Source organism: Varanus komodoensis, unplaced genomic scaffold (genome assembly GCF_004798865.1).
Source record: "Varanus komodoensis strain SLA01 unplaced genomic scaffold, ASM479886v1 scaffold149, whole genome shotgun sequence".
Classification (NCBI taxonomy): Eukaryota; Metazoa; Chordata; class Lepidosauria; order Squamata; family Varanidae; genus Varanus; species Varanus komodoensis.
In genome coordinates this window covers 211,748-236,919 of record NW_025335434.1, presented here as the reverse complement: position 1 = coordinate 236,919, position 25,172 = coordinate 211,748, and the positions used below count along the sequence as shown (strand labels likewise).

At 47.0% G+C, this 25,172-nt stretch overlaps 1 protein-coding gene and 1 pseudogene across 1 annotated transcript; one reads left to right on the top strand and one right to left on the bottom strand.

Moving 5' to 3' along the window:
* The window catches only part of LOC123020261, a 187,052-nt pseudogene that overhangs the window by 53,768 nt on the left and 108,112 nt on the right, over positions 1-25,172 (top strand).
* On the bottom strand, positions 1,696-10,207 carry LOC123020267 (zinc finger protein 665-like). Its single transcript, XM_044423731.1, has 3 exons — positions 10,169-10,207; positions 7,676-9,822; positions 1,696-5,046 (listed from the first exon to the last, which is right to left on the bottom strand). Exon 3 carries the CDS (start codon positions 4,747-4,749, stop codon positions 3,400-3,402), a length of 1,350 nt encoding a protein of 449 aa, XP_044279666.1. The 5' UTR covers positions 4,750-5,046; positions 7,676-9,822; positions 10,169-10,207; the 3' UTR covers positions 1,696-3,399.

Genomic DNA, 25,172 nt, shown 5'->3' with positions numbered 1-25,172 from the left:
GCAGTGGGTCCAGCCAAACTCTCACACAGACGCCTGCAGAAGCCCCTTCTCCCCAGCCAGCAGCAAGTCCAGAGAAAGAGGCACGTTTGTTTCATTTATTTTCCTTTATTTCCTCCAGCTTCTGCCTTGGGACACGAAGAGAAGTCAGCTCAGATCCCACCACAGTCTCCTGCCCAGCTTGCGGCTCCCTTCGGGCTCAGGCACTACAAGGCAAGCACGGTCCCCACTCCCTCCTCCCCAGTGAGACCCCCTTCTCATTCTGCACGACTGTCGGAGCCTGGGCGAAGATTCGGGCGAGGCACTTCCAGACCCGAGGCAGTTGGGGGGCATCTGTGCCCCCCCACCACAAGCCCCCCCCCCGCCCCCAATACATCCCGGGTGTCTCCACCCGGAGAAGGGCTGCGGAGGGGGCGTCGCGAGGCTCCCCCTGGGTCTGAGCAGCCAGCCCCCTCCAGCACCCCCATGGGAGTCCCAGGCAGGTGGGGGGGCTCCGTCATCCCTTCCCGCCCCCTCCCTACCCAAAGCTTGAAGCGACCTCCCCAGTCAGAGCTGCGAGGCCAGAGCGGCACTGTCATGGTCTCTCTAGGCGACGGCACTCACTCCCTTTAACCCTCGCAGGACCGGGTGGGCGGAGCGGCTCCTGGAAGCGCCTTCTCGGGGAAGGACGGGGAAAGCTCTGCGCACGGAGAAGGACCTTACCTTGCCCTTTTGTTTCAAGCACTGTTCAGGACAGTGGCCCAGGTTTAAGTTTCTGGCACAGTTTGGCGCCTTGCCCTTCAACCAACCTACCTGGTCAAAGTTCATCCCCAGAAGAGCCTTCCGGGTGGTGGCGCCATTTCTGCGGAATTCCTACTTCTGGACAGTGCTGATTCTAGTGCATTGCATGCAGTTTCTCAGGGTTCCCCTCTCCCCAGCTGCCCAAGGAACCCAGAAACATGGCGGGGGTACAGTCCCTCCTTCCTGCTCATGTCCTGCAGCAGCTGCAGTGCAGGGGGGCTGGTTCTGATACTGGAGGTGGCAAAGACTCCTAGCCTGGATCGCCTTCTTCTCCCTCAATTTGGCCACTCCTTCTGAAAGCCGTCCAAAGGGTTGACCTGCCCTACGTCTCATGGAAGTGAAAGCCACTATATAAGGGAGGCCATCCTTTCCTCCCTGCTGCTGACAAGAAGGCAGCCATTGCCAAAAGGGAGCAGTCAGACTCTCAGAAACAACAAACTGGGCAAGTCAGAAGGGGCCTCCTGAGTCATTTGGTCTGAACCCTGCCTCCAGCCAGCTCCACTCATGACACGCCTACCATGTGCATGTCGTGTAGGTTTTGTCCTTGTAGTTTTGTTGCTTTTCATTGTTTCAACTGGCTTTACAATTTTGTAGGTTAAGAGCTTTGAGTAGTGAGAGGTGCAGAAGTGTGTACTGATTCCCACTGGCATTCTAGAAATGCTAACTGTGGCATGTTTACAATCCCCTTACAGGAGCTTCTCCTGAACGATTCTGCAGCTTAGGAATTTGGCCATTAATTATCATCTTTTAAATGCTGGTTTCAAATATTTTCGAAAAATTTAACCAATGCGCTTTTGCATTTTTCTGAGGACTGTGTTTATGATTTTCTAAACAGCTTCAAGATATTTTTAGATATAAATTGCATGAACACTAAGTAAAACAAAGGATTCACTTTAATAGCAATCCTGAGACACTTGGTGAATGCAAATTGTTTTATTCAAATTAATGGTATTTTACATAGCTCGCCCTCCAAACATTCAAGGCATTCACTGAGACAGTTTCACTATGTATGTTTCTTTTGCCACCATCCTTTTAACAGCCTGCTAATATTTCATAGACAATGGACAAGAGTACTTTTCATGTCAACAGAGTTCCCTAATCTGAAACTGGCAAGGATAGGGCACCCAAGAGATGTCCCAGGGATGTTGAATATATTTCAGCCTTAGGGGAAAAAAACCCAATTTTGGAGAAGTGAGGCGATGGGGGCCGACACAACAGTGGCAGGGGAAGTGAAAGGAAAAGTGCTGCAGGGAAAACACCACCATCGTTTGCTCAAAGTTCTTTCAGTAACCAAGTTTTTGGAGAGAAGATTAATGTTATGAGCCAAGGTTCCTCAGGGCAGTCAAACGCCACAGACTATTTTCTTTGCAAAACCTTCTTTATTGCTCCCAAGGACAAGTTGCCTAGAACGGACCTCTGAGCATGCAGAGAACGGTTTGTTGAACCAAATCTAGTGTTTACCTCCAGGAACTCTCCTTGTGAACATGCCTGAGCCCCAGCCCCTCAGGAGGGGCTTTCTGTAAGCAAACACGCCTCTTCCAGTTAGGACCCCGAGGGTGTGGAATGGGCTTTCACAGTAGGTAGTTGAGGCCCCCTTGGTAAGGGTGTTCAAGGACAGGTTGGACATGCACATGGTGGGCATGTCGTGAGCGGAGCCGGCTGGAGCTGGGGGTCAGACTAGATGGCCCAGGAGACCACCTTCTGACTCGCTCTATGTTTCTCCGTGAGCCTCTCATTCAATTGGCCCTCCTGCTCCTGCTGGTGCCGCATCATGGGATCAAGAGCAGGGGGACCTGCATCTGAGAACTCCTCATCCTCAGAGACCCCTCCCACTGGCTGCAAAATTGGCCATTCCTGGAAACTGCCTGACCTTGAGATAATCACCCCCTCCATCTCAGAACCTGGACCTAGTCTATCCTCCCCAATTTCACCGTAAGATGTTTCCCATGCCAATTCTGAATCATTGTCTGGAATGCAGCCAGCAGTCCATAAGAATGATTGCCCAAGACCATCATCCTTCTTACTCCCAACACTTAACCTTTTAAAATGTGGAAACCTATAGGAAAGCTGGGAAACTATAAAACCATGCGTGGTCAGGAACGGGCAGAGCTAGGGAAGTGGCACTGCCTTCTCTGGAACACCAGAGTGCCTAACTGCACTAGACTAGATTAAAATGAAAATACACTGACAATAAAATCCAGACTATAAAACTAATAAACATGCCAATGCAGCATAACATACAAAAATCACATTTCAGGGCTAGAAAATACAGCACCCTGTAGAGGAACAAGCCCAGAAGTGCTTTTTTGTTCAAGCTATTTCTACAGACAATACATTTCTAACACTAAGCTTAAAAATGCAAATAACATGACAATTTAAGCAAGAAAACACACATAGATGAACTGGGCTTCATAGTTTTAAATTATCCAGAATTCTCTGGAAGAAATTAATTGCCTATATCTACAACACAGATACAAAAATGGAAGCTTTGCCTACTCTGCAAGCATTATTGAAGTGTTTTTCCATATGCTCCACCTTTACTTTCTCCACCAAAAGAGTGCTTTCATGTTTACTAAGGCATCTCCTATTATTAAAGTTTGTCCACTGTTCCATGCATCCAAATCACTTGTCCCCAGAGTGGGTTCTCTCATGTAAGGTAAGATGATGATTACGCTTGAAACACTTTCCACATTTCATGCATTTATACGGTTTCTCCCCAGTATGGATTCTTTGATGTACATTAAGATTTCCACGTACACTGAAGCTCTTTCCACATTCCAAGCATTGATAAGGCTTCTCCCCAGTGTGGATTCTTTTATGTAAAGTAAGATGATAATATTGCCCAAAGCTCTTTCCACATTCCATGCATTTATATGGCTTTTCCATAGTGTGAGTTCTTTGATGTACAGTAAGATTAGAATACTGACTGAAGCTCTTTCCACACTCCATGCAGGTATATGGTTTCTCCCCGGTGTGGGTTCTGTGATGTTTGGTAAGACTTCCACATAAACTAAAGCTCTTTCCACATTCCATACATTTAAATGGCTTCTCTCCAGTGTGGATTCTTTCATGTTGACTAAGATGTCTGTTATCACTGAAGCTCTTTCCACATTCCATGCATCTAAATGGCTTCTCTCCTCTGTGGATTTTTTGATGTTTAGTGAGACTGCCACCTAAACTGAATCTCTTTCCACATTCCATACATTTAAATGGCTTCTCCCCAGTGTGTGTTCTATGGTGTTGAATAAGATATCCACTATCACTGAAGCTCTTTCCACATTCCATGCACTTATATGGCTTCTCCCCTGTGTGAACACTTTGATGTTTTGTAAGACTTCCATTCTCACTGAAGCTCTTTCCACATTCCAGGCATTCAAATGGCTTCTCCCCCGTGTGGGTTCTGTCATGTTTAGTAAGACTTCCTCTACAACTGAACCTCTTTCCACACTCCTCACATTTATATGGCTTCTCTCCAGTGTGTATTCTCTGATGTTTAGTAAGATTACCTTTATCTCTGAAGGTTTTTCCACATTCCATGCAGGTATACGGCTTCTCTCCTGTATGGGTTCTTTGATGTTTAGTAAGACTTCTACTTTCACTGAAGCTCTTTCCACATTCCATGCATCTATATGGCTTCTCCATGCTGTGGGTTCTTTGATGCACTGTAAGATTAGCACTCTGACTAAAGCACTTACCACATTCTATGCATTTATATGGTTTTTCTCCTGTATGAATCCTTTGATGTAAAGTAAGACTACTGTTCTGACTAAAGCTCTTTCCACATTCCAAGCATGAATATGGTTTCTCCCCAGTGTGTGTTCTCTGATGTTGAGTAAGATGTCCACTATTACTGAAGGTCTTTCCACAGTCCATGCATTTATATGGTTTCTCCTCCATGTGGGTTCTTAGATGTTTAGTGAGACTCAAACTTTTACTGAATATTTTTCCACATTCTATACATGTATGTGGCATCTTCCCAGTGTGGGTTCTTGATTTAATTTAAGACAATTTCCTTTGTCACCGTTGTGGGTTCTGGAATGTTTATTTTTTATTCACCTTTTAATTAATGGTTGGATTAGGAATATGATCAATAAATAAATGTTAATATTTTACCGCATAGGGAAACATTTACCCTTTTCTTTCTTATGTCACTTTACAGAATCTTGAGCTCATGTTTTTTCCTCTTATTCTTTACTTGATTTCCATCATGTTTTTCTCATTCCTTTGTGTTCTAAAATGACTCTCTTCTGACTTCACCCTCAGTTGTTTCTGTTGAAAGGACAGTAAAAATGTATTGAATAAGTCTATAAATCATTTTAAACAGAGTAAAAACATATTAAAAGCAGAACCACACAAACTTTCAGAAAAAATACAGATGCAAGCAAGTCCAGAACTAAGGTAATAATTTTAATTAATTTTATTAAAAGATTAAAGTTCTTTAAAAAGAAAAAAATATATACCTTTTAATAAAATTAGGTTTTGTGAGCCCACCTGAACCCTACATAAGTTTAAAAAAAACCCCACATATACACAAAAAACAACCCATTACATTGAACTGTTAATAGTTCATTTAATCAGGCATTTTCCTTGTTTATTTCCTTAAACTGGCTCCCTCAACTGCAAAAAGGGCAACCCTCCAAGTCACAAGCTGATTGGATCCTTTAAAGAGAAAATCCAGTTTACCCTTGACCTTATATGATATCTTATATGATAAAGAAACCAAGACAGATAATGTTCCCTGCAGCTGATGTATAATTTGCATTCCCATGAATAGAGAGTTAGATTGTTCACTTGCGACACACCACAAATGCAAAGTCTAGAATGCACTGATGTACTCAGAAATCTGCCTTGTTGCACCAGACAGATGGATCTGTGTAATTCCTGTTGTTGTTGCATGCCATCAAGTAGTCTCCACCTTGTGGAAACCTCCAGAATGTCCTACCCATGACAGTCTTGCTGTCCTCCTGTAAATTCAAGGCTGTGGCTTCCTTGATGGAATCAATCCATCTCATATTTGGACTTCTTCTGCCTCTGACTTTCCCTAGCATGACGGTCTTCTCCAGGGAGGTGTCATTCCTACTCTCCTGCCAGTTCCCTGCTTGGAAAGAAAGACGAAATGAAACTCCCATTAGGAGTTAAAAGCTGAGGCAGATGATTTCAGTGGAGATCAAGTCTCCTTTCCTTCCTCTTTTATTTCAACCACTTCAACATTATCCCTTCTCCACTCCGGATGGCCTGGTGAAACTTTTTCATGGGCTGCTTGTTGTGAGGGACACATGCTTGATGTCAGGAGATGCATGAAGGAGACGTGTGTCATCCTTGCTATACAATTTTAAAGAAAAAGTTACCCACAACCTGACATCATTTTTATGAATTAAAAATCCGTGTGGCCACAAGAATAGCACCAACATGTGTAAAGCTGCAGGGAAGCAACAGCTCACATGTCCGAAGTCACAAGCTGTCCTCCGCTTGCAAAGGAAATCCTTTTTTGTGGTGTGATCCCCTGCTTTCTTTGGGGAACATCAGGTGTCCCTAGGGGCTCCCAACTTTAAAAGTTTCCCTTGCCTATCAGCAGCAGAGAGAACCATCAAAACTGGATCGGCTTTCCCACTGACAGAAATGAGACTCAACGTGGACACCTCATACAAACTGTTGCATGTAGCCAGCACTTTGAATCACTCCCCCCCACCACCACCACCCAGCCCACTGTGCTGCTGATTTGGGGGTACACTGAAGAAACAAGGGGACTGTTGGGGCTTCCAATCATCCCAAGTACCTTGGGAGTTATGCTGGAAAGGAGGAAGGAAATGAAGGAGCAATTCCCTGGGATGCCTCCAAGAGCACAGAGGAAAGGCCAATGGGGGTTGGCTGTGCCCAGTTGTCTCTCAGGACCCCTTGCAAAGGACCCACACTGAGTGACAGGGGGGCTGTTATATGCAAAGCCACCCAATGGACTGGGGTCGTATAATGTGATCAGCCATGGTAGAGTCAAAGATCATGTGATCCTGGGATGAACTTTTCAGGGGACTGATTTGAATCTGTTAGCATTTGTAGGAAGTTGGCAGTGCTTTCCCCACCCTCACCATGATTGCAAGCTGCTTTGGGCTGCTACATGAAGATGTTGAAAGCTCTCCTTCACGATCTGCACCTTGACACATACAAGCATCCCTTTAAAGTACCACTGCGGTATTTGGAGGGGCTCCTCAGGGTTGCAGTCTTTTAAAAATTGGCAACTCATTATTTTGGAATTAATTCCAACTTTTTCAAATATTTCTTACTCTGCATATTAGCTCCCCAGGGTTCCCCACTGCTACACCTGCGTAACTGTGATCATCTGCAGTTGAGGAGGGCCAGCAATAAATATTAGTCTCCCTGCACCCATTTTTTTTAAAAATCACATGAACTGTGAATGTCCGGGAGTGCCAAAAACATTTTAACAAAAATCTTGGCCAACCACAGGCTGTCCCTCTAATGCATCCCTGGAGGACCCTGAAGCTTAACAGCCACTTTGCCCAATCCCAGGGAAAAAAACATTTAGTGCAGAAATACCCACAGCAAGCCTGAAACAGGTTGCAATCAACTGGGGGGGGGGGGGCGGAATCCAGGCAGTCAGGAGAGAGGAAACAAGTCAAAGTGAGCCTGATCATCTGTAGAAGAAGCCCATCATGAGCACAGGGCCCCAGCTAGCAAGGCTTATTGCAAAAGCAGCACCCCCCCACCACCACCACTAGAGGCTTCCCTGCTGCAGGCCATTTTAACCTTGCTGCAGCTTAGGATTCGCTTCCGATTCATTTTACAGAGCAAGCTTTAGCAGTCCTCCCCTGGACCATGGGGAAAGCTCTAACAAAGTGTGTGTGTGTGGGGGGGGGTGACAGGGATTAGCACCAGGAAATGATACCTCAGCTCAGCCAAAGGGTGACTCAGGTGAGCAGTTGCTCTTAAAAAAATGGAGCTTGATCTGCCACATTTGCTTTGCAAAAGAATTGTTGTTGCTAGCTGCCATCCAATCCATCGCGACCCCATGGACAACGTTCCTCCAGACCTTCCTGTCCTCCACCATCCCCCTGAGTCGACTTAAGCTCACGCTGACTGCTTCAGTGACTCCATCCGGCCACCTCATCCTCTGCTGTCCCCTTCTTCTTTTGCAGTCAGAAGGCCAGATACTGAAGATGAAACTAATACTTTGGCCACCTAATGAGAAAGGACTCACTGGAGAAGAGCCTAATGCTGGGAACAATTGATGGCAAACAGAGTACTGAGGTGTAAAGCAGCCCACTTGGGAGTCTCCAGCTCCAGGCCTTTCAATTGCCCATCGGTCTCCCTGGCCAATATTGGGCAGGGAATTTTCATGCCAGCTTTTCTGCCCACCTCCTGACACAGTTTTCCTATTCTGTTTTGAAAAATTATCTACCCAGAGATATTCACTTCTATGTACAGCATGCCAGTAAGCTAGCAAAGTGAAGCTGGATTGCTCGTGTGTACACATTTGTGTATACTTTGCAGGACTGAAGATTCCATATGATTCAAGCACTGCATGTCACTGCCTTCCCACTTGATCATTTTGATGTCTTGCAAGACCCAGAGTAAGGGAAAAGGCATATTCTTTCAGACTACTCCCCTCACACCCCACTGCAAACTGTCTCCCAGATTCCTCCATGACCTGAGGTGCCTGCATGGCACCTCTTTGGACTCCATCACAAAGAAGACAAGATCCAGATCATGGCATCATGCTGCTACCTGTGCAGACAACAAACAGGTATAAACCGGGCCCTCTCTTAGACCCCGATGGCTATCACCACCATACTCTTATCCTGCAAGGAGTAGTGGTGCACATGGTCCTCCCTTCATCTTCATCACAGCTCAACAGGGTAGGTTGGCCTCAGGAAGGAAGAACCTAAGACAGATGCCCTGGTGCAATACTGCTAGCAGGGCCTATGAGCACTTTGCACAGGAATGTTAGTTCCCAGCACTAACTCAGGAAGCAAACCTGAAACCTTTCACATTCCAAGTGTGGCGCTCAGTCACCCAGGGAGCTCTGGGACAGGAAGAATATCTGACACTGTGTTTCTCTAGTATAAGCTGAGCAGTCAAAACACTACAGTATAAAGGGTGTCATATTGGTCTACCTCACAGAGTTCTGTGAGGTGGCCAAGAGAAAGAGGAAAGCACAAAAGGCTCAGCATTAAGTCCTGCAGGAGAAGTGTGTTCTAACTGGGGGCAACAGGACTATCGAGTTTGCTTTCTCCAATCTGTGCCCTGAGCCTCAAACTTGGAAGATAAACACAGTCTCCCTGCTTCCTAATCACATCCCCCTTGAGAGAGGGTGGCAGAAAGATTCTGCAACTGAACAATGCAAGGGATGGAAGCACTTCACAGAATCAGGGGCTGCCATGGGGCCCATCTCCTCTGTGGTGGTCTCCTCCCCACTCCTCCACTACTGCAAACACATCCCCCATCTGGAGGACACTGGGTTATAAGAAGTTGCTTAAGGCAAGGGAGACTGAACCCTTTCCATGACTGGTAGTAAACCCAGTCCTTTTAAGGCTATGGGACCAGACAACCATTGTAGCATCTATCTTTTTCCAGATTAATTTTTAAGCATCTAATTCACATATGCAGCCATCCAATATGCAAACCCTACACAAGCTTAGGAAGTCTAGACTGCAAAGAGCTGGGGGGGGGGGCGTAGACACTGTCAGACCTCAGCCTGATAATCTCTTGTCCCAAATCTCCAAGGCATCGTTTCAGTGGCATTACGATGTGAACTGGGATGGAAACACTTCACAGATTCACGTGGTGGCATAAGGCCCGTCCCCTCCGTGGTGGGTGGGGAACCAGAGGTCTCTTCCCCGCTCCTCTGCTACTGCAAACACATCCCCCACCCCTGCCCCCTCTTGCACAGGACCGGTGCGGGTCTTTTCGGGTACAGAAAATACGAGACAGCCTTCCTCAAGCGCTGGGGCGCCTAAGCACCACTGTGATGCCTCCTCCCGCCGTAAGACCCCATTCCCACGACCACGGAGTCTGGGTGGAGCTGGAGAAATTCTGCAGCAGAAGGAATACAACGGGGAGGGGTATTCGCAGTCAGGCGTTGCTATTGGGCCCTGTCCCCCTGCAATGGGTGGACGGAGACCGATCCCGCTCCCCTCCCCAGCCCCATGCAAGGCCCCCTCTTCTGCCCCAAGGCGCTCCCCAACAATATAGCCTGGGACAGCTCCATCCCCGAAGGGGGCTCCCCAGAAGGACATCCCGGGGGCCTCCTCGTCGGAGCTGCTCGGTCAAACCCCCAGACCCCCACCCCCACTGCCCGGGAGGGTGGGGACTCCTTCCGCCGCTTCCCCGCCCCCCACAAGCCCCACACGTGCCCAGCCCCCACCTCTTCGCCCCCTACCCCAGCAGGGACGCCTCCACGACACACCCCGACCCCTCAGAGGCCGATCTTACTCCCGGGCTCCGCCAGGCCAGAGCGTCCCCTCCACGCTTCCGCCCACAAAACTTCCGACCCCTCTAGGCAGAAATGCTCACTCCCTTTAACCCTCGCAGGGCCGAGGGGACCGAGGCCGCGCTCTGCCCTGCCTGCTTGGAAACGACATTGCTGAAGTGGATGCATGACTAATACCCCAAACGAATAACAATTGCGATATCAATAATAATATTAATAATTATTCATGAGTACTAGGCACTATTCTCGATTAACGAATTTATTACATTTTTAGTAAGCCCATTCGCCACAAGGCCAATGAAAAGTAATATTAATATTAGCATTGATATCAATCCTATCTTCAATAATAGCGGTAACATTAACGTTTGCGTGTTTCGGATTTGCTGCGACCTCCAGAGGAGACCTCCCAAGCACGGCCGCCCCCGCACCGCTGAAGGGGCCAGCCCAGCCCGGGGGCGCCACACTTAGGAGACGGTTCCGGCAGGGCTACGCGGCCTGGGGCGGTCCCGGTTTCCGCAAGGAGGGCGCCTGTGCGCGCCGCCCGAGCGCTCCGGGGTGGTCCGCACGGCCGGGGCGCCTTCCCTCGTCTTTCCGGGAAGGGGGTCGTTTCGCGCGCTCACACGCAGCAAGGAGGACCCGCGTCCCGGATCAGGGTTTCTGCGCGGGATTGGCGCGTGGCGTTGGTCGACCGGTCGGGGAAGCAGATGTGCCCCGGCACTGGATGGCGATCTGGGATGCTCCTGCTCAAAACCACGAGAATCCTTGCGAGTTTTTTCTTCTTCTTCTTGCATCGCGCTTTCTCCTTTTCGAAGAAATTGCTTTGCCGTCTCTTCAGCCAGCAAAGGCTGCCTGATTCTCACAGCGTGATCTGGGCCAGTCACTGTCACTAAGCCTAACTTCCCTCACAAGATTGTTGTGACGATAGAAAGGACAAAAAGGATCAGGTACATCACCTTGAGCCTTTTACAGGTTATAAAGGCAGAATATAAAATATTATTGTGCTCCATTTCTTTCCTGCCTTGACATGCACATGGTGGGCATGTTGTAAGCAGAGCCAGCTGGAGCCAGGGGTCAGACTAGATGGCCCTGGAGGCCCCTTCTGACTCGCTATGTTTCTATGTTTCTATATTTCCTATTGCAAGGGACCTGAAGCGACACTTCTCCAGTTTATTCTCACAACAACAGTCCTGTGAAGTAGGTTAGCCTGAAAGCGAGGGACTGGCCCAAAGCCACCCAGGAAACTTCATGACTGACCGGGGCAGGAAGCCAGATCTCCTAGGCCCCAGCCCAACACTCTCAGCACCGCACCAAGCCTGCAAGATGGCTTGAATCAACAATATGTTTCCATTCCAGGAGAGGCAGCATGTAGCCAGGACTAGTGGGCATGAATTGGCTTACCTCCACAGGGACAACTGAAAAAACTCTGTCAGGCCCTAGGAACAGATTTTGAGAGTGCACCTCAAGAGAACACGTGAAAGGCACCCCAGCCTATCCATATTCTCTCACTCTGGCTCAATATTCACGTGAAAAAAAATCCTCTTTCTGCACCGGGTGCCTGCAAAAACTCCACTTTGTGACAAAGGGCCTGCATGCATTTGTTAAAGCATTATCTTGCAATAATTATCTAGCAGCTCCTTATTTTTTCTGTTCTAAACAACCCAAGAGCCAAAGCTTTCTGGGGGAGTTAAAACAGTTCACAGAACTCTAACCCAAACCCTGCTTGCTGAGGGATGACAAATTTATCGAATCACCAGAGTTTAGTTGCAGCAAGTCATATGGAGAATGACCAGCATAACCTGGTCAAACAGAAGAGTCAGTAGTTTGAAGGTCTGGATGGGGGATGCTCTTGGAATTTACTACATTGATTCCTCCTTTACGCACTCTCCAGCTGAGATCTGACTTTTTAAAGAGTCTTTTTTTGTCTCCTTCAATGATGGGGTAAAGCTACAAATTTGGCTTTCACTAGGACCATTCCATTTCTCACCCTGATTATGTATTTTCAAAAGGAGAAGATTGTGGCCAACACTACCAATTTTGCTTTTTAATTTACTTTTAAATCAAGGGCTATCTGTTAAAGCATAAAGTGGTTTAAAAAACACAGACTGGTTAGAAGCAAAGGCAGGCCAAAGTAAAAATACCAAGCACTTTCTGCAAACTACATTTGTTTACAATGAACAGTAAAAACAACCATAAAGTACAATAAGAAATCATGAAATCAAAGTAACATTAAACAGTTAAAACACTTAAAGCATGCAGATTATCAAATGTAAGGATGTTTCACTGGAGACCAAGGCCAAGGTTGTTTACTGTATTCCTGGTCACTATGTACAGGTGTGAAAGTTGGACAGTGAAGAAAGCTAAGTGGAAGGAAATTGATGCAATCAAGACATGGTGTTAGAAGAGAGATTTGTAAGGATGGGGGGTGGGGCTGTCATAATTTGGGCACATCATCAGAAGTTAGAACTTCTTGGAGAAGACAATTGCACAAGAGAAAATCAAGGGCAGAGGAAGAACAGGGAAAGCAAATATATGAGTGGAAGCCAAAGGGTTAAATTCACAAGAGCTGAGTAGGGCTGTCCGAGATTGGGCGTTTTGAAGGGCTTTCAGGCACAGAGACACCATAACTCAGAAATGACTTGATGGCACCTAACAACAGTAATTACTGCTTCTGTATCATTTGATTAGCCTGGGACCCAGCAAATGCTCCAGAATCCATTGTAAATATGATTTATGCTCTCCACTGGAGGCTGTGGTTCTAGTTCAGATATTGCTGGTATTAATTTCTTCCCCATCTCTGATAGTATCAGATGTCATCCTTAGATTTGATCGGGAGATACCCCTCATATTGAGATCAAGCCTCACCAGAATTAGACCCACTCCCCAGGTAATGCAGCTTTCATGGGTTGTTAACTCCAATTCTCATTCTGAAATGGATTTGGATTCACAGCAGAAATGCCAAGGTCAGCAGACCCAGAGATAATCCAGGTGGCCCTGGAGAACCAGACTGCAGAGAAAACTGGATTTTTGCAGAGAAAACTGAGGTGGGTGGGGGTGGACTTATTATCATTACTCCAATTATAAGGCTCCAGGTTAAGAGTGTGCACCAATTCAGAAATGTCAGGTTCCAGAGGATAGGCTCATAAGCCGCAGGAACCTCCCTGAAGGTGGAGTAGGTTCTTTTTGGTTGAGAAGGGAGGAGAAGAATTCAATTTGGAATCAACTTGGTGGTCACATTTGCTAATGGCCAGTATTCTTGCTTGGCTTGTGTCTTTGGTTACTGATGTCTGCAATACTCTTCCTGAAGGAGACTGTCACATGACTGTGTTATCTCCATCCATGTACAGTTTCCACCCTTCGGCTTTAGTCCTCCTGCTGATGGCACATATCCCATCAGCCTCTGCACCTGAAATTTAATTCCTGAGTGCACTACTCCTGTCTACATCACCTGCCTCTTCCTCATTGGTGCACACATAGAGGCTGAATGACTGAGGTTGCTCCTGAATGCATAACTTTATTTTGGTCATAGACCAGTAAAAGGAGAGTCTCCTGCAATTGCCACTCTTTCCACCAGACTCCATGATCACCCTGTGGAAGCCATGTTTCCGGGTTCAGATGACCAAATAAGCCATGGTGAGGCACATAAACCATACACTGGATCACTGCTTCTCTCTGTTATTCCACAGAGATCACATGTATCACACAGTAAACCCACAACAGGGTTCAGATAACACAAATGACCATTCCACTGTGAAAAGCACTGTGTTTTGCTGTTGTGTGTGAACCCAGCCACTATCTACTCTGACAGGTAGCCATTCCCAAAGCCCAGACAATGGGAGAGTCAGGATGGACAGAAGGAATGACCTCTTCGTACAGCACATGATTCAGCTGCAGAATTTGCTACCATTAGCAAACCAACAACATATGACACTCTATGATCAAAACTAGAATGTTATTGTATGGGAATGACACATCAGTAACAAGGCTAGGATCACCATGGGAGACAATGGGAGCAGGAGTCATTGTTTCACAAAGGGAAAAAATGTACATTCAGTGATGCAATGGTTTTGTCATTGACTTAAGTGATGGCCAGTTTAAAAATGGTGATGCATTTGGTACCAGGAATGCAGAAAGGCTGCAGGGATACAGATGATTTACACGGCATCATCTGCAAATATTTCAGGCTGGATTCAGGAAGTGCTTTCTGGAAGCGGGACCTGATCTGGGGGGACTGCCCTGCGTCCACATCACAGCTCTCCACATCCAGCAGGCCTCTTGACTCAGTGTCAACATTTTCAGGGACATTTGCACAAATCTTGCTGAGTGTGAGGCAAGTTGTCTACACAAGCCTTTTGAAGCAGTATTTGAGCACTTCTTTTATGCAACACTGGACTCACTTCCAGCCAAAAGCCTGCAAGGAAACTGCAAGTCTGGCAGCAGGCAGAGAGAAAGCAGGATGGAATCTGGGGAGCCAACCCAAGTGAATCTCACAGATCCCTAGCCCCCAAACTAGATTCATCAAGCATCTCCACCAGTAAGAATCCCAAAACGTTCCTCCGAGACTCAGCACTGCCAATATCTAAATGCAGAATTCATGGGTTTCTCTCATTTGCAGATTTCCTCTTGGCTTCACTCACTTTCTAAGACATGGCCAAGCACAAATGAAAGTCCATAAAAAGTGCAGAGGCACCTTTTCCTGGGAGCTTCATCTCCACACAAGACCAGAGTCCATTTGCTGTTCATTCCACAGTGCTCCAGCTATGGAATGTGCTCCCTAGAGAGGTCCTCCTGGTGCTTTTATTATATACTTTTCAGCATCAGGTTAACACCTTTTTATTCACACAATATTTTTTGTTTGAAAGATTTAAATTATTTTTTTATTTCAGTTGTGGGTTATTAATTTTCTCTTTGTTGGTGTATTTATGAACCCCCAAAGCCCAGCCATACATTCCAATTGGCCATGAAGTCAACTGGATGAACCTCTAAATTCGATGAAGACATGGATGGTCACAGGAAAGATACCAAAGGAACACACAAGAATGAGACATTTGCCGAAACTGGTCATTAACAGAGAGTGACAATGAAAACAAACAGGCGGGGATATGGCCAAGCTGTCTAAAGACATCATGCAGGCAGGGATGGGTGAGGAAACTTTCTGCATGAAATTGGTGGAAAATGAGGTAAAGGACATGAGAAGAGTCCTGAAGGATTAGAGCAGGGCCCATCTAGACCAGCTTTCTTCTCACACGGTGGCCAAGCAGCGGCCAGCGGATCCTTCAAATAAGCATTTTTGGCTTTACAGGCCAAAACCAGGACTTTCCCTCAGAAGTCCTACCATTTCTTGGCGTGGAAGTCACTGTAGCTTGGACATCTTGAAAAGTACTAGGAGCTAGCAGGCCCAGGATCAATGCCAAAATATTTGTCTGGGGTGTTTGACTCATCACTGGAAGCAAAGCTTGTGGTGCTGATTGTGGCCTGGAATGAATCAGATGTTCTCTTTGGTTTTCATTGAGACTTGCTCCTTTGTATTCAGATCAGGCCTCAGGATGATGACGTAACACTTGGGGAGGAAGATGCAGCCCAGCAGCCCAGCGCTGGAGGCCAAAATGGAGAAGACCTGCACGGCCACCATGTACTTGCCCCTGGTGCTCAGGTAGGTGGGCACAAAGGACACCCAGACGCTGCAGAAGACCAGCATGCTGAAAGTGATCAACTTGGCCTCGTTGAAGGCCCCAGGCAGCTTTCTGGCCAGGAAGGCCACCATGAAGCAGACAGCAGCCAGGAAGCCCATGTAGCCGAGGGCAGCGTAGAACATGGCCACAGAGCCTTCGTTGCACTGCAGGATGATTTGCCCAGGCTGGGAATGCTTGTCTGAGTCAGGGAACGGGGGAGAGGTGCCCAGCCAGATAGTGCAGAGGAGGACCTGGACACTGGAACAGGAGGTGACAATTGCATTGGCCAAACTCTTCCCCAGCCATCTCCTCACCTTGTTGCCAGGCTTGGTGGCCAGGAAGGCCAGCACCACCGTGATGGTTTTGGCCAACAGAGAAGACACAGCCACTGAGAAGATGATGCTGAAGGCCGTTTGTCGGAGGAGGCAGGTCACTTCCCTTGGCTGTCCAGTGAACAGGAAGGAGGTGAGGAAGCAAAGCATGAGGGAGCTGAGGAGAATGTAGGAGAGGTCCCGGTTGTTGGCTTTGACTACTGGAGTATCTAAGAATTTAATGAAGAGACCTAGCACAAAGCCTGTGGTTAGGGACAAGAATAGTGCCAAGGAAGCCAGGATAATCCCCAGAGGTTCTGCATAGGACAGGACGTTTACAACCTTGGGGATACACTGATCATGGGCCTCACTGGGATATTGATCATCTGGACACTTGGTGCAGTGCTCTGCATCTGAGGAGGAGAAGAGAGGATTCAGCTGTGCTCACATGCCCTTTCTGACTGTATACATCTATCAGCCAGTTGTCTACCTGTGTGGCCCCTGGAGTGGGTAACAATTACAGGGGAATCCAAAGTAAAACTTAACAAGAAGAAGAAATAGGAGAAGCAAACCCACTCCCCACAAGTCACCATGTTATCCATCACCTGTATCAGAGAAATCCTGCTTCCACAGAATCCACCGGCTATGGATTGTATGGTTATTCCTAAACACTACCCCTAAAACTTTTACTAGAAACCAAAGCAGAGCTGTGGAAACCACAAGCCTGGGTCCAAATAACACGACAAACCACGGTGGTATGTGAGAGCATAGAACAAAGCATTGGTTCTTGTAAGTGGTTTGAATGGTTACCATGGTGAAATACCATGACTAGGTTTGGACAAAACAACAGATCATTAACGATTAAAAAAAAAAAAACCCACTATGGCTTGTGGTGTTCCCTGAACCCAGCCAGTGACTGGATTTCAGTGACAACAGGGTAAAAGATTTATTAGGGATTCCAAAATGTACAATGAGACAGTCAGTTCCAAGCAGGCAAATTAAGTGGCAATCAGCAGAGAGATAGAAATCAGAGACTGCCTGTGTTAAGCACCATGCCGTTCCCTCAGGACAAGCAGCCTCTCTGAGACACTTTCCTTGTGTGTCTGTGTCAGGCCCTCCCTCCCTGCTCCAGAACCTGCACCTCAGCACCAGCAGTGAGCAAAAACACCTAGAACTTCCTCCCACGAAGGACTGTCTGCTTCTGCCCCCTGCCTTTTCTGGGTATCAATTTGAGAAGGATCTTCTCTTTGCCCCTGACACGCAGACACATACAAAAACATACATTTGGAAGGGACGTAGAAGGTTATCTGGTCCAATCTCTGCTCAATGCAAGACTCAAGTCTCCCATCTTAGTGTCCAAGATTAGGAAGCGATGAGGAGAGGCTGAAAGAACTGGGCATGTTTCAGCTTGAAAAGAGAAGGCTGATGGGAGACAAGATAGCACTCTACAAGTCCTGGAGAGGCTGTCACACAGAGGAAGGGTGGGATCTCTTCTCCATCATCCCAGAGTGCAGGACACAGAAGAATGAGCTCAAGTGGCAGTAAGACAGATTCCAGCAGTAAGACTGACTGTTAGAGCAGTATGACAATGGAACACATGACCTTGGGAAGTCATGGGCTCTCCCGCACTGGAGGCATTCAGGATGCAACTGGGCAGCCAAGTGAGAGGGATGGTCTAACTGGGAGTCCAGCTCAGAGCAGGGGTTTAGACCTGATGACCTTCTGGCCCCTTGCAATTTTAATATTCTATGATTCCATGATTAGGCAGGATCAGGCACTTCAAGCTATATGGAAGCTCCCTTATCAACATCTTCAGTTTGGAGGTGAACCATTCCTCTTTGTTTGATTGTAATTGACTAATTAGAGGGCTTGACAGTTCTCTCCTGGTGGAGGCACTTGGCCCTCGGATGACCTCAGCATGGGTGGGTGCATCTCCAGACCAGCTTTCATGGCCTTGAGCAGAACTGGGCAATTGATGGTAAATTGGGGGCTTCTCTTCCACCTGGGTAAGAAGGGGTGGGTGAGTGGGCCGCTCCAGGCTGACCCAAATGCCACTGAGACTCTGAAAACAACCTGATTGGCTGAGATGTCAGGGTGTCCCCTGCATCCTCCCCAAAGGGCAGCCTGCTTTGGTGTCATTCCCACCAATGTCAGGCTGGTTCTTTATGGGTCTCTTCTTTGAGCTTCTCCCAGCACTGGGGAAGTTGCCGGCCCAATCCAGGCACAGCGACGAGTGGTCCCCAGCTGCAAGCAGGCAGCAGCAAAGGAAGCAAAGTGAGCCTGCAAAGCTTGGTGCTTGCAGGTGGCATGAAGGAAGACAGCCTGGTCGCAAGGAGAGGGACTGTAGCATCCCCCTGGAGGTCAGTGGAGAAGAAAGCAGCCACGATTTTATAAGGTTTGCAAAGCCTTCACAGAAAATAGCTGGGTGATTCTTTGCCATCCTCGTCAAGGGAGCAGTGCCCTTGGTCTAGAGCCACCAACCTTCCCAAGCAGAGATGGTCCCTTCAGCACACAGAGCACAAGCGTAGCAGCAGGCCGGCTCTCCTTCTCTCGCCACCTTGGCGTATCCGGGGCGGCAGCTTTTGGAGCATCTGGAACGAGGCACTATCTAATCATGAAGACAAGGTGCATCATGAAAAAGATTCTGCAGCGTATTTTGGCATTGCTGTCATCATCATCATCATCACCACCACCACCACCACCAACCCTGCTTTATTTTTAATACCAGGGGTCCTCAAACTTTTCCACCAGGGGGCCAGTTGAAAGCTGCCAGTGCTGGGCGCAGTCCGGAAAGGTGGTGCCGGTGGTGCATGCGGGCCAGCACGGGGGTGGGGGTGGAGCATGCAGGTGTGCACGCTGGGATGGGGCGCGGGGTGAGGGGAAGCGAGGCACCAGTGGGGATGGGCCTGGGACATGAGGCGGGTGCATGAGGCAGCAGCTTGCTCTCTTGGAGATCGTTTTCTTTGAGCAAACTGCTGCCTCCCCAAATGCAGGAGGCGGGTGGCGGTGGATGCGCCCATGGGCGCACGTGTGGTGGGTCCAAATGGGCATGGCGGGCTGGATAAATTTGACATGGCAGTCCAGATGCAGCAGCATGAATTGTATCAAAGCATGCATTACCATATGAAAGGGCTCACAAGAAGCAAAATACAATCCTTCTGCTGAGTGGGTACTAGAACCCAGTTCGCCTGAGCCCAGTCCCAGTCTTGACCACTGCACCACACTCTCTCTATTGGTCACCAATGCGTTGAGTTCTAGGAAGTGGATGTTTATTTTTCCAGTGTTGTGATATCCGTCATTCAGCTGCTGGAAGGATGCAGAAAACCTGCATACATTTGCCTTGTAATAAATTCCACACAGCTGCTAAATTATTGAAAAGACCATGTGCACCTATAAATATTAAAGGGCGTTCTAATAGTAAATAGTAATTGTTGTTGTTGTTGTCAGTCGCGAAGTCATGTCCGACTCATAGCGACCCCATGGACAACACTCCTCCTGGCCTTCCTGTCCTCCACCATCCCCCGGAGTCCACTTAAGCTTACACCGACTGCTTCAGTGACTCCATCTAGCCACCTCATCCTCCGCCGTCCCCTTCTTCTTTTGCCATCTATTGTTCCCAGCATTAGACTCTTCTCCAGGGAGTCCTTCCTTCTCATTAGGTGGCCAAAATATTTGAGTTTCATCTTCAGTATCTGGCCTTCTAAAGAGCAGTCAGGGTTGATCTCCTCTAGGACTGACCAGCTTGATTGCCTTGCGGTCCAAGGGACTCGCAGGAGTCTCCTCCAGCACCACAATTCAAAGGCCTCAATCCTTTTGCGCTCAGCCCTCCTTATGGTCCAGCTTTCACAGCCATACATTGCAACTGGGAAAACCATAGCCTTGACTATACGCACTTTTGTTGGCAGGGTGATGTCTCTGCTTTTTAGTATGCTGTCTAGATTTGCCATAGCTTTCCTCCCCAGGAGCAAGCGTCTTTTAATTTCTTGGCTGCAGTCCCTGTCTGCGGTGATCTTGGAGCCCAGGAAAATAAAATCTGTCACTACCTCCATTTCTTCCCCATCTATTTGCCAGGAAGTGAGAGGACCGGATGCCATGATCTTAGTTTTCTTAATGTTGAGGTTCAAGGCAACTTTTGCGCTCTCCTCCTCCACCCACATCAAGAGGCTCTTGAGTTCCTTTTCACTTTCTGCCATTAGAGTGGTACCATCTGCATATCTGAGGTTGTTGATATTTCTCCCAGCAATCTTAATTCCTACTGGTGATTCATCTAGCTCCACCTTTCTCATGATGTGCTCTGCATAGAAGTTAAATAGACAGGGTGAGAGTATACAGCCTTGCCGAACTCCTTTCTCAATTTTGAACCAGTGAGTGGTTCCGAGCCCAGTTCTCACTGTTGCTTCTTGACCCGCATACAGGTTTCTCAAGAGACAAATAAGATGGTCTGGTATTCCCATCTCTTTAAGAACTTGTCACAATTGGTTGTGATCCACACAATCAAAGGCTTTAGCATAGTCAATGAAGCAGATGTTTTTCTGGAACTCCCTAGCTTTCTCCATGATCCAGCGTATGTTGGCAATTTGATCTCTAGTTCCTCTCCCTCTTCGAAATCCTGCCTGTACTTCTGGTAGTTCTCGGTCCACATACTGCTGGAGCCTAGCTTGTAGGATTTTGAGCATCACTTTGCTAGCATGTGAAATGAGTGCAATGGTGCGGTAGTTTGAACATTCTTTGGCATTGCCCTTCTTTGGGATCGGAATGTAAACTGACCTTTTCCAATCCTGTGGCCACTGTTGAGTTTTCCAAATTTGCTGGCATGTTGAGTGTAGCACTTTTACTGCATCGTCTTTTAGGACTTTGAATAGCTCAGCTGGAAAACTGTTGCCTCCACTAGCTTTGTTGTTGCTCAGACTTCCTAAGGCCCATTTGACTCCAGGATGTCTGGCTCAAGGTCAGTGACCACCCCATCGTGGTTATCAGGGACATTAAGCTCTTTCTTGTATAGTTCTTCTGTGTAATCTTGCCACCTCTTCTTAATCAATTCTGCCTCTGTTAGGTCCCTGCCATTTTGGCCGTTTATCATGCCCACCTTTGCATGAAATGTTCCCTTCATATCTCCAATTTTCTTGAAGAGATCTCTGGTCCTCACTATTCTATTGTTTTCTTCTGTTTCTTTATACTGTTCATTTAAGAAGGCATTCTTATCTCTTCTAGCTATTCTCTGGAATTCTGCATTCAATTGGGTGTATCTTTCTTTTTCTCTCTTGCTTTTCGCTTCCCTTCTTTCCTCAGCTATTTGTAAACTTTCCTCAGACAGCCATTTTGCTTTCTTGCATTTCTTTTTCTTTGAGATGGTTTTAGTTGCTGCCTCTTGTACAATGTTGCGAACCTCTGTCCATAGTTCTTCAGGTACTCTGTCTATCAGATCTAATTCCTTAAATCTATTTGTCACCTCTAATGTATATTCATCAGGGATATGATTTAGGTCATACCTGAGTGGCCTAGTGCTTTTCCCTGCTTTCTTCAACTTAAGCCTAAATTTTGCAAGCAGAAGCTCATGATCTGAGCCACAGTCAGCTCCTGGTCTAGTTTTTACTGACTGTATAGAGCTTCTCCATCTTTGGCTGCAGAGCACATAGTCAATCTGATTTCTGTGTTGACCGTCTGGTGATGTCCATGTATAGAGTCGTCTCTTGGGTTGTCGGAAAAGAGTGTTTGCTATGACCATCATATTCTCTTGACAAAATTCTACCAGCCTGTGCCCTGCTTCATTTTGTACTCAAAGGCCAAACTTGCCTGTTATTCCAGTTATCTTTTGGCTTCCTACTTTAGCATTCCAATCCCCCATGATGATAAGGACATCGTTTTTTGGAGTTAATTCTAGAAGGTGTTGTAGGCCTTCATAGAACTGGTCAACTTCAGCCTCTTCAGCACCAGTAGTTGGGGCATAGACTTGGACTATTGTGATGTTGAATGGTTTGCTTTGGATTCGAACTGATATCATTCTGTCATTTTGGAGATTGTATCCCAGTACTGCTTTTCCTACTCTTTTATTGACTATGAAGGCTACTCCATTTCTTCTGAGGGTTTCTTGCCCGCAGTAGTATACCTGATTGTCATCTGAATTAAATTCACCCATTCCTGTCCATTTTAGTTCACTGATTCCTAAGATGTCAATGTTCAGTCCTGTCATCTCTTGTTTGATCACATCCAGCTTGCTTTGATTCATGGATCTTACATTCCAGGTTCCTATGGAGTATAGATCTTTGCAGCATCAGACTCTCCTTTCACCACCAGATACATCCGCAACTGAGCGTCCTTTCGGCTTTGACCCAGTCGCTTCATTCTTTCTGGCGCTACTAGTACTAGCCCTGTGCTCTTGCCCAGTAGCATATTGGACACCTTCCAACCTGAGGGGTTCATCTTCTGGCGTCGTATCTTTTTGCCTTTTGGTACTGTCCATGGGGTTTTCATGGCAAAGATACTGGAGTGGGTTGCCATTTCCTTCTCCAGTGGATCCCGTTTTGTCCGAGCTCTCTGCTATGACCTCTCTGTCTTGGGTTACCCTGCACAGCATAGCTCATAGCTTCATTGAGCTACGCAAGCCCTTTCGCCACAACAAGCCCTTTCGCCACAACATGAAAATAGTAATAGGTATAGCCTACTGCAACCTTCTATTCTAATAGTAGGTTTACCTATACTATAACCTCTTTTAATAGTAGGTTTATCCATATGATAACCTCCACCTGCCCAAAATGCAACAGCTGTGCATTGCTAAAAGATGTGAGTAGGCTACGTTCTACTGGGAATATGCCTCCAACCATTAGCCAACTGAAAGGAAGTCTTATTAAAATATGTCATGATAGGCAATAAATGTGAAACAGAAATGTTTGCTGAATTGGATGCAATCGAAGAGCCAGGGACCCTCCTGGCATAGGTGCAAAAAGAATGTTTGATTGTGGGGCAAAATCTGCCAGTTAAATTCTCTGTCATTCCATTTGTGTTTGGGACCCCATAGTGTACATTTTTGCCGGGGGTAAGTGGTGATAAACGCAGAGTGTGGCTTGCCCTATCTGCTGAGCTTCCATTAGGGCTTCCAATATCAAAGGGGACTCTGAAGCAATAAAAGGAGTACCCACAAATGATTCAAGGTAAACATCAACCTGTCCATCCAAGTTGGACACGTGAACATTTTCTAACCAGTTTTTAAATCTGTATTTTCACATAATGTCAATTTAGAATGAGAAAATGAGACAGACTAGAATGGATAAGATAAAATATGCCATTATTGTTGGAGGCCCCCTGAATTTTAGTGCTCTGGGATCCTGATGCCATGTCTCTGGATCCAGACACAGGAATCCCAAACTTGATTAAGGTAGACCATCTAAGTGGAAATGAGTGAAAATTGGAACTCGACAACAAATAAGACAAGAGGCAAGATCTGGGACACTGAACCCTTCCCGTCCAGTGGCAAGTTGCATTCTTTTTGAAGAAAAGGGGGGATGAAGCCCTGATAAGGCATTACACAAAAATGGCTCTCTTCCTCAAGGAAGCAACACCCTTCCCTGTGGGCCACCTGACTTCCCAGGGAGGATGGTCCCTTCGGCACATGGAGCACAACCACAGCCTCAATGCAAATTCCCTTCTTTCACCTCCTTCACACTTCCAGGGTGGCAGCTTTTCCTGGAGTGAGGTGCCCTTCCAGGAATCTGTCCCATCCTTGTGCACAGGGCCCAGTGGGATCCTGAGTCTCTATGATTCTGTGCCCTTTGAGCGGACTACTTAGATGCATGACAGCATGATGGTGAAACCACATTGGTGCCTGAGGTTTTGCTGCTCCACATAGAGAGTGCAAAGGAAGAAGTAGCAGAAGTCTGTTGTGATGAAACCAGAATTATTGTATAACTACCTGGTTAAACTGCAAGGGCCACACAATGGCTTCCGGGTGAATGGTGAACTTTAGACCTGAGAGCGACTGTCTCTCAATGCTGCCAACCTTCACTCTACTTTGTGAATTGTTGGGAAACCACACCCAATTCACAATATCGAAGTCTGCAGCCAGCTCGCCATTCTCATCCTCGTATAGGCCACTCTGGGACGCATTTGAAAATCGGATTCCTCTTAAGAAAGAGTGAAGCTGGAATGACAGAGGAAGCACACACAGAATTGTGTCCTTCTGGTAGATGAAGAGAAGTAATTCACTCAAAAGATGACAGATTAAGGGAACCGTTGATGGCACTGAAGGGAAGTGGGCTAGGCAACTTGGTGCCCTTCATTCCTTGGTCATGCAACAAAAAAATTGCAGTGGGGTATGCTAATGTTCAAGTCTTTCACCAGACTGTGTAATTCAATTTTTCCTCCCATTAATCTTTCTCTGCCCCTGACAACAGTGTGTGAGCATGTACAATGGGCACCTGCAAAAATAAGTACCTCAAAGACTGCCACAAAGAGGAAGGTCAAGACATCTTTTTGCTGATGCCAGAGTGTAGGATATGGAACAAGCAGATCAAGTTGTGACAACACAGATTCAGGCTGGACATCAGGAAAAGCTTCCTCACTGCCAGAGCAAGACGACAGTGGAACCAGCTGCCTAGAGAGGTGGTGAACTCTCCCACACTAGAGGCAATCAAAAAAGAAACTACAGCCATCTGAGTGCAATGGTGTAACTTGCTGTCCTGCAACAGCTGGGGTTGGACTTGATGTCATTCATGGCCCTTCCAACTCTACTATTCTATGATTCTATGATGTGCCTTGTCCTAGCTGGGGGTTTTTTGGGGTGGGCAGGGTAACCATTTTTCCCTTTGTGTGTCTTTCCCCTAAATATCTTCCCCCTCCTACTTCTGCAAGTAAGAGAGATTCCTCAAGGCTTCTGTACAGTTTCGGCTGCACAAGGTTTGGCACGCAAGCCACCGATGGTGGCTCTCAACCGGCCATGCTTTGCTGTCCTTTTTCCTGTCAACACAGGGACAGGATGGT

Bases quoted from the DNA above. Each gene is read 5' to 3' on its own strand.
- LOC123020267 (XM_044423731.1), bottom strand. From the start codon at position 4,749: ATGCCACATACATGTATAGAATGTGGAAAAATATTCAGTAAAAGTTTG.